The sequence below is a fragment of the Stegastes partitus genome, unplaced genomic scaffold (assembly GCF_000690725.1).
Source record: "Stegastes partitus isolate 25-593 unplaced genomic scaffold, Stegastes_partitus-1.0.2 Scaffold2473, whole genome shotgun sequence".
NCBI lineage: Eukaryota > Metazoa > Chordata > Actinopteri > Pomacentridae > Stegastes > Stegastes partitus.
This window is the reverse complement of record NW_007580204.1, coordinates 4,261-13,973: the sequence shown is the minus strand read 5'-3', so window position 1 is coordinate 13,973 and position 9,713 is coordinate 4,261. Positions and strand designations below refer to the sequence as shown.

Here is a 9,713-nt window from a genome sequence, read left to right as displayed (position 1 = left end):
ATTAAACTGTGCATAGTTCATGTATGCACACTACTGCAGCACATAGTGCTCTTTCGCAAAATTAACAAAGAGATGACGACCGAATCTTCCTTGCGGTCCGTAGTTAAACCTTGTGAAAAGCAATGGCCTAGGTGATGACACTGTATTGTGCAATTAGAACAACATTTAGTCAATAAAAAACAGACATTTTTATCTTTTGGTAGGAAGGACGCCTCCAGCATGTCCACTGGTGTCCTTCCTGTCTGTCTCTGCTTTGGAACATTTTCAGCAGCAGCACAAGGCAGAGAAGCAGCAGCAGGCAGCTGTTTGTGTTGTCAGCCAGTGTTTTATGGAGGATTAGAGGTGAAATCCTACAGCTGACAGTTCCTCTGACTGCCTGGACGCCACACAGATACCAGGGCCTTTAATGGATCTGCACTGGGAGAAGCAGCACAGGGAGGGGTGAGTATGTGCTACTGCAAGCTGCTTCATTAAAATGATATTAAGTCAAGGGAAATTAGCAATGCCAAAACAGAAATCAGGCATGAAGGACAAACAGCAAATGAACCTTCCAAAATATTAGCATACGAATTGCATGATGACAAAATGATAGTATTTTATAATAAGTGAAAGTGGAAGTGTTTCCTGGCTGTGAATCAACTAGTACAATGATTTTGAATGGTATTTTTTATTATTTATTTTTTGTAATGTTATTTGAGTGCTTCAGCTCATTGTTTGACTTACATAGTCTGACTCACTGGCCATAGGCTGGTGGTATCTGCAGGTATAAGCCTGCTACTGGGAGGTCATTTGAGGCAGCTTTGTCTCCCCCCTTCCACTATTATGTGTTACTGTTTTCCAAGTTCCAATTATGGGCAATAAGGACAACCCATTTGTATCATGCAGTAAGGCAGCCCTGCTAGTTTTTCCAATTATATGTTGTTTGTTTAAATATACCACCTTTATCTGTAGGTGACGTTTCAAAGACAGTCAAGGGTTTGACTTCTTCAGATATTTAGGATTGTCTGTAGGACAAACCTACTTTAGAATGTGACTTGTGAAAAGATGTAAATCACAATCAAAATTCAGTTCAGTTTTATTTGTATAGCACCATTTTACAGCACAAGTCACCTAAACACACTTTACATGGTAAGATGAGGACCTTAAAATATTGTATTATAGAGAGGAACCCAACAAATCCAAAGATTCAATTTGAGCAGCTGTTGGTGACGGCAGTAAGAAAAAAAATCCTCTTATACAGGAAGAAACGTCCAGCAGAACCAGGCTCAGGGAGGACAGCAATCTACCTCAACTGGTTGGGGTGAAGGGAAGAGAGAACATGATAGTAAAGAGAAAGAGATAACAATGCAAAGCTGAGAAATAAAAACAAGCAAGGGACTTTTCTGTGACCAAAAGTGCTCTATGTCTGATTCCTAAACTGAAAAACACCTCCCTGTTAGATAAATCATTTAATTTTACAGCAAACGCTTGGTTGATGTTCAGAGCAAGGGTTGGATTAAGACCAATATTGGTTATGGTTAAATGATTTCATGTACTCCATTGCTCACATAAGTGTCCTCTCAATACTGTAGTGACAAAGCTGATCCACAGAGTGGCAGTATTTTTATTTAATCTATCATCACTTAACTTCTCAGAGCTCAGTTTATTCTGTTCTTACTGTATCTTGGCTCCAAATCTCCACTGCCTCTGTCAATAGTCTCGCAATACCCTTTTGCATTTGGGTGACGGCAATATGTTTTCAGGCCAACACATGGACCATTACACTAAGGGCAGCAATGCGTGATAATATGTTGATTTAATACAGTGATTTACATTGTCAATCAGCTGCCAGCAAACATGTCAGGTACGTAAATGTATTCAAAAAGTTACAATTGAGCATTTTAGGAGAAATAAATTACACTGTTAGTATTTTTGTAGGGCTGCAAGGTGGATCAGTGGTTAGGATCTTTGCCTCGCAGCAAGAAGGTCGCTGGTTTATGTCCCGGTGAGGACACCCGGATCGTTATTTGCATGTTCTCCCCGTGCAGCGTGGGTTCTCTCCTGGTTCTCTGGCTTCCTCCCACAAGGTTCAAAAACATGTTGAGATTAATTGGTGATTCTAAATTGTCCGTAGGTGTGAATGTGAGTGTGCTTGGTTGTCTGTCTCTAAGTGTGGCCCTGCGATAGACTGGTGACCTGTCCAGCCCCCTGCGACCCTAGTGAGGACTAAGCGGTGTATAGATAATGGATGGATGGATATTTTTGTAGCGAAGACAGGGAGTAGAAGACAAAATAATGAACTTATGGAGTGTGGGTTTAGGTGGAATACCGAAGACAGACCTGTATAAATCATGGCCCCTCTTTTATATTGATTTCATACTACAGATCATAATAATGTGTGTTAATGTGTGGAACTACAATATGTCTTTCACTACTTTGGGAGTGGTCAGAGTTCTGCTTAATAAAATCTTTCTTCACAGAGGCTTTATCAGATGGACACCAATTTTTCTGTTGAAGCATTCTGATAACCGCTTTGAGCAAATGTAAAACATATTTTCATTTTCCTCTTTTATTGTTTTGAGGAACAACACGTACGTTGTCCCTCATTTGTACCTCTTATCTTTCAGTTTTCTACCTCCGCGACCCTAGCATTAAACGGCGTATAGATAATGGATGGAATGTGCCATACTTAAGCAAACCACCCAGTGTCTGGTCAGCATTTACAAGAAAGCTGACAGTACTATTTTTTCCTCTAAAATGTCTTGTTGTTGCCCCCTTTTGCCCCTTAGTCTAGTTTTCTTCCACTGTATCGTAGTTTTACCTCAGTGCCTGTAGATGTCAGCAGCACTACAGAAATGTAAAATGAGTGTGAATCCAGCACTGTATTAGACCTCAGTGTTACTCTTGGAGGTGCTGTTCCAGTACAATAGCATTGGAGGGAGGGAGGAAAATGTTGTTGCACATTACAAGACGCATACAACCCATTAGTGTAGTACAGCAACTACTTTTTCTCTGAGTAGGTTCCAGTGTTTTAGGCTTCTCTTCACATCTCTGTAAAGACATCCCTCCAAAACGAAACCTTCATTCATTTTAAAGCCTCAGTTGTGCGTTTTCAGTCAGTTCAGGTGCACTAACACAGAGCTCTGCAACAACTTCCATCTGTTTTGTTTGTTCTGCATCTCTCTCGTAACACAGAATATCTATGACACTTCTTATAACGTGCAGTGTATCATGTTTATGCACCTGGACACGTCATCGGTGATGTTTCCTGAGGTCAGCAGGTGGTTCAGGTCTTTCAATATCATGCATCGTCACTCAGCCAGAGTAGATCAAGGTTTGTCTATGTGAATCTATTACATAATTTTCTGAAAGGTCTGTCAAAACAGTGATAAAAAGAGTCAGGCAGATCTGAAAGATAAGATTCATGCCCATCAGTTCATTTGTTATACCTGCTTTATCCTGTGGAGGGCTACAAGAGGATGGGGCCTACTGGAGTGAAAAACAAAAAACATGGCTATTTGATACGGATGTAATTCTGATTGCAGTCTTGCAATAATTGACTGTTAATTATTGATCTGCCAAAAAACAAGCTTTCAACAATAAGTTTTCAAATATGTAGAAACATTTGCTCAGTATTTATAGACACAACAACAAATGCAGTAACTAAGAGTTTTGATCATAACAGGACTGCTCCACTTCTCAGCTTGTGGTCCCAAGAAAGAGCAGGAAGACATTTAACACTTAGAAACAAGGTCAGGTTTTATTTCTGTACCGACAGTAGCAGCTTCAGAACAGAAACTGACAGACAGGAGAGTTCAGCTGAGTCTGCTGGCAAACAGGATGGCACAGAAGTTGATCAAACATAAAGAGACCTTTCTTAAACAGTATGCATGTTGCTGACAAAGGAAAAAGCAAAGTGGTCTCAGTCCAGTAGTTAATCTGCATCTGAAATCAGCATTTCTATTCAGTTTTCTGGCACTTTCAATGCTATAGCTTTCGATTTTGGTCATTTTACTATAATGTTTTAACAAAGACAAAAATGTATTTCTTTCTTTAAAAGCTTCTTGATCTGAATTTCTGTCACAACTGGATTTGCTGCTATCATCACCCAAACCATCGCCCAGCTGTGGGGTCAGATCTCAACCATCTACCAGATCAGAGAGGAGACACACTTGGTAGATTGTGTGGTTTTCACAGCTGCTGCTGCCATCGGCCCAGCTGAAGAAGAGTTGGAGCTAGACTCCATACTTCTGGTTGCCCACTGGGTGACTTTGTCCCAAAATATGTTTTAAAAACCAGTTTCCACCGCAGATTATACTTCCGCAGTACATGTACGCAGTTTTCACAACACCCAGCTCGCGCCAGTTCACCAACACGATTGGCCGGATGTTTTCCTGTTCAGCTGTTGTAAAGTAGACTATTGGCTTTTTAAGGGGGGGCGGAACATGTGCCACACACTTGCCATCTGTGACATTACTGAATTTTGTCATAGATTTTGGATTCTTTTAGTGCTGAGTTTCTGGTAATACAAACTCTACCAGACTCAAACCGTCAGATATTTGTCACCATTCAGTAAATCTTGTCATTATCGCTTCCAGACATCAAACAACATTACACCAAACACACACTTTAACAGTTCAGATCCATTTGCACACACTACCCACCATCTGCTAACAGCCAGCGACTGAATGAGGCACTTCAGACATCCAGATCTCTTTTATACAGAACATTTGTAGTTAATGACCCAATTTTAGATTGTCACACTGATTGCATGTTTTTTCACTGAGACATTGTTTAACATTGACGGACCAGCTGCTGCTGCTGTCGAAGCCTCAATTTTTTTGTTGAACTCACTGAACACTATTTTTACTGAGTGACATCACAGCAAGCGAGAAAAGACAGCAAATGTGGGTAAAGTGTGTTACCACTCACTGATTGACAGAGACGGCTGCAACAGCTGAGTCTCAGCCCGGATACAGTACAAAGGTTACTGCTATTAATACACATGAACACACACACACACATAATGTGACATTTTGCATTTAATTGATGACACTGAACCCTTGACTGTGCTCTTGTCAGCGTTGCTCAGCTTCTCTACTCTGTGTTAAAGTGAAATAAGTCAGAAACCTCGTCACATCCACATTAACACCAAGGAATCACTGTTACTGTTTCAACCTTCAGCGACCTCAGTAGGAGCAATGTGACACCTCCAAGGCCCAGGAGACATATGACAGGGCGAGAACATGCTCTGTATTTTTATATGTGCGTGTGTTGGAGAGGGGAGGTGTCAATGACGGAAGAAGAAGAGCGGAGAAGCTACAGTTACAATGGAGACAGTTCATAGACTATTCTGAAGCTACAACTGTTGGACGTCTCAGGGTGTAACACGGCAGTGGACGTTGCATTTCTGCAAAGGCAACAAAGAGACAGCCAAAGTCCGTCGCTGCACAACAAGAAAACTGGAAGAACAACAAATCAGAGAGGACCTCAACTCACTTCTGCAAGATTCGATAAAAACACTACGAATACTGAAGAGGTTTACTGAGCTGCAGCTGAACTACACTGAGGCTACAAGCAGTTAGCTGTGTTGGCATGCTGCTCTGAGTCAGCAGAAGTGTCTGCTGGACTGGAGAACTTCAGGGCTGGATTACACAGTGGGCACACGTTTGGAATCTGTGGAATGCTTGAAGCCAGTTGTCATTTCATTCATGTTGTACAGTACAAACTCTACGCAGGGATGCAGAAACGTAGCAGCTAACACGAGTGGACTTCAGCTGTGTTTGCTGCCAGCAGCTCTGGATTTCTGCAGAATCAACCAACAACCACCACCAATGCACCAAAGGATCTGATTACAGACTTTGAAAAACATACTTCAGTTTAATTCCAAGAAGACTTGTTTCTACACTCATCTGCTGAGCACTGGTGCACATGAATGGACCACCTAAGATGCTGAATAGTTTCTTTTTCCAACAGAGGTAACCTCCAGTCAACAGTGTATTAAGTGCATTCTGCAGAGGATTTCAGCCGTATCACATGAAACACTGAGCGCTCCTGAGTCTGCGGTGGATAAGCTACGCAAACACACTGCTGCATTCAGAGCCAGCAGCAGGTGACTTTCGTATTTTAGTTTAGATCCACAGAGTTGTGGGTCTGGGTCCAGATGTTCCTCAACACGGTGCTGGTGGTCCTGACGGACCTGGCGGCCAGGCTCCTGGGTAACACAGTGTTCCGGCAGCACTTCCACCTGCTGCTGTCGGCGGTGGTGATGTTCGGTCCTGCGCTCAGCCTCTGGGTATCTCAGCACAGCGTCTTTGCCAAGAGAAGCCACTTCCTCTACAGGTGAGACTACTTCCAGTTTACCTTCCACTTTGTCCCAGTCGTGTTATGGTGCAGGTCAGTTGTATCTGAAACAGGAGCTGCAGCAGAGCAGGCCTCGACTCTGCCCGTGTGTTATAAAGAAAACTTTAGAAATAAACACACATTAAATACAGAACAAAATATGCTCTGGCAATTGGAACACACAAGTGTTTTGATTGTTGACACTAGAGAAGAACACCAGAATGAAGTTCATCAGTTTCCCATGATGACTCTAGAATCATTTATTTGCAACAATCCCGAGTCTCTACTGCAGATTTCTCACCTTCTGGTAGTCGCTGTGTTCAGATTCCATGCTACTGAGTAATGTAGTGTAATGCCAAGCGTACTCTCTGTGTTAATAATCCCATCTATAAATGCAAACACTTGTACTACTGGTTCACATTTTGCAGTACATTTCACAAACTGGCTGCAGTTGTTGAAGCTACTGCGAACTAAACATAAAGCGGCATTAAAGAATTCTTTTGTCACTTTAGTATTTTAATAAGTTGCAATGGCAAATATGAAAAAATATGAAAAAAAACAGATGTGTATTTACATATTTAGCAGACACAGAACAGCATTAGCGTCCATTTGGAGTCATATTTCTGTCCAAGTGATATATCCAAGTCTATTATTCACTCACTTTTTGGCTCTGTTTTGGTCTCTACCAAGTCCTGGGAAAAATATCTGACTTTTTAACAGTTCAACTCAAATAATAATAACTCAAACGGGATGAGAGCAGGGAGGTTTGATAAAAACTAGTCCGACTCAATAGATGTAGATGTCAGGTATAATCCATGTTGTATGAAGTCAAAATTCTTAAATAAATCTTGCAGTAAAATATTTGATTCTTACTTTGACACTTAATGACAAAAGGCACAGTGTGAAATGCTGAGTAGGAGCCTTCTCAGAGCTGTGGATTGTATATAAATATGCTACTGTGTCAGTTTATGCCAGTAAAGTCCTGATGATGAATAAAAACTTTTAATATTCGCTATGAAATGAAATGAAAAATACTTTATTTATCCCAGAAGGGAAATTCAATTATAATGAACCATAATAAAAAAACAAACAAAAAAAAAAAAACATAATTCATTCATAATTCAACCATAATTCCCCTCTCCTCCTGTCCCTGACATGTCTGCTTCCGTCTGCCTGCAGGATGTTCTTGCGCTCTGGTTGGGGTTGGACCTGTGTCTTCGTCGGCTCTTTCGTCTTCCTCCTCTCCTTCTCCATCCGCCGTTCGCTCTCCCTCTCCATGCGTCACCTCTCCAGACTTGGGGTGGCAGGCGGCCTGTGGCTTGGTTTCTGCAAACTCCTGGACCTGCTGGAGAACGCCACAGGGAGCTGCTACGAATCTTTACACGCCGGACCAGATGTCGCCAATGGGCCTCTGCTGGTGCTGCGAGAGGATGAGAGCAAGGCTGAGTGCCTTAGAGCAGGGATGCTGTGGAGGGGGTATGAAGTTTCAGAGGACGTCTTCCTCTTGTGTCTTTGCTGCCTGCTGCTGGCAGAAGAAACAGCTGTGTTTGGCCCTTATCTGAATCTAGGGGGGATCTCAGATGCCCCTCTCAGGATCCTCTTCCTGTTCTGTGTTCTCCTGCTCACACTCTGGATCTTTCTACTGCTTTGTCTCTTGGCTTACTTCCCTCAGTTCCCCACCCAGCTGCTAGGGGGCGCACTAGGCTGCCTCAGCTGGAGGGGACTGTACCAGGGCTGGTACCGCATGGGGCCCAGCTGGTACTGCCCTGGAAGACCTGGTCTGGGACTGCTTAACACCAAGACCAGCAGCACTGAAGCAGAAGACGCACAACCGAACCACAACCACTGCAATTAACGGAGGAAAACAAAGATATTCAAACATTTGAGCGCAGAAATTATTTTAATACTGGACAAAAACATGGACGGTGAACTTTCAAAAGTACCAATAAGGGTTGTTTGTGTCCTGTGTAACAAATCTACATTTAAGTCATTAAATGGTGTCTGTTCTTTGATGTGTTAACAGGGAGTCACTACAGATGACCCAGGAGTCTCCACAAGACTCTAGATTGTGTGTAATAGATGGACGCAACCTCCTGGTTTTAAAGCTAATGTGCAAATGCGTTAAACCTACAGCCAGCAGGGGACAACATCTCATCTGGTTGCAAAAAGAAATCTGACTGTATAAAAATCTATGAGAAAATGACCCTGCTTCTCCCTCAGTCTGTTACCTCAGTGAACATTTACTCGCTGAGTCCCGTTTAGAGTAAATTAGACGATAAAGCAGTGTATGTTTTTGGGCTACCTTGTGGTTAAAACGTCCTCTGGTTTTCAGTCAGATCCACGCCTCACTTGTCATATTCAGTGTCAAAAGGTCAAGATGAAGAATTGTGCTGGAATAGAATAACAAGTTGGTCCTGTTTAATTTCCTAAATGCGTCTTCTTGTCTTTGATGGAAAACATCCTGAGGTCAAGGAAAGTTGTGAAGGAGATAGAGACAATCATGGTGCTAAAACACTTACACGAGGTTACATGTTGTGATAGCTAATGTTGACGTGTGCTGTGAATTTTGCATCACTTTAATTGCTGCAGGAAATTGTGGGACAGCTTATCACTTTTTTTTCCCATATGGACGGTCCAGTGTATCCTGTCCTGTAAGAGATAAGAAAGGAAGCACTACAGCTCCTCAGTTAGGAATCCTCCTGAGCAAAAACAACTATCCGACCTCAATCGAGGTTCACAACCGTAGTCTAGAAACCGCTGAGAGACATCATGGTGGCTTTGTCCGTCTTTTATGTGCAGCCCATGCTTAGGTAAGGACATACAAGTTGTTCTTTAGATACAGCTTTGTGTCACAACCGAATAAATGCGACACTTAAAAAATAGAGAACTCAAAAGACTCCATTTCTCTGATAGATTTTCAGCATCTGGTTAAACTTGATCATGAATTCTGGTTCTATTCACACCACAATCATGACTTTTAACTCAACTAATANTATAGAAATTTGATGAATTGTTAGTACTCTTAAGCCTTGATTATGCTCCTTTGTGGATGTGCATACAGAAAGCTGTTGAAACCACGGATGCATACTTGTTATTATACTACTTTCATGTCTCGTTGGTGGTCTTCACTCCATACTTACGCAGTAGGTCATATCTAAATGTGCTGTGCATGCACACAACTGAAAAGCATGTGCACTAGAATGCAAATTTTGGAACATTTTCTTAACTGGTTGCAACATTATCAATGAGTGGTTGAAAAACCAATAGCGCAAAATTAACTCAGGAGATGTAATTTCATGTTCTGATGAAATTCCTTTGAACGCAGTCACATGACATACACGGATCCAACAACTTGTGACATGGGCAGCCCTGAGGGTATAGACAACCTTCCA

General features: G+C 42.0%; 1 protein-coding gene across 1 annotated transcript; it reads left to right on the top strand.

Moving 5' to 3' along the window:
• Positions 1-5,199: 5,199 nt before the first annotated feature.
• On the top strand, positions 5,200-9,205 carry fitm1l (fat storage inducing transmembrane protein 1, like). The gene is made up of 2 exons (XM_008305314.1): positions 5,200-6,321; positions 7,501-9,205. Exons 1-2 carry the CDS (start codon positions 6,143-6,145, stop codon positions 8,174-8,176), a joined length of 855 nt encoding a protein of 284 aa, XP_008303536.1. The 5' UTR covers positions 5,200-6,142; the 3' UTR covers positions 8,177-9,205.
• The last annotated feature ends 508 nt before the right edge of the window (positions 9,206-9,713 follow it).

Bases quoted from the DNA above. Each gene is read 5' to 3' on its own strand.
- fitm1l (XM_008305314.1), top strand. From the start codon at position 6,143: ATGTTCCTCAACACGGTGCTGGTGGTCCTGACGGACCTGGCGGCCAGG. The intron at 6,322-7,500 runs GTGAGACTACTT...GTCTGCCTGCAG, and splicing joins AGAAGCCACTTCCTCTACAG to GATGTTCTTGCGCTCTGGTT.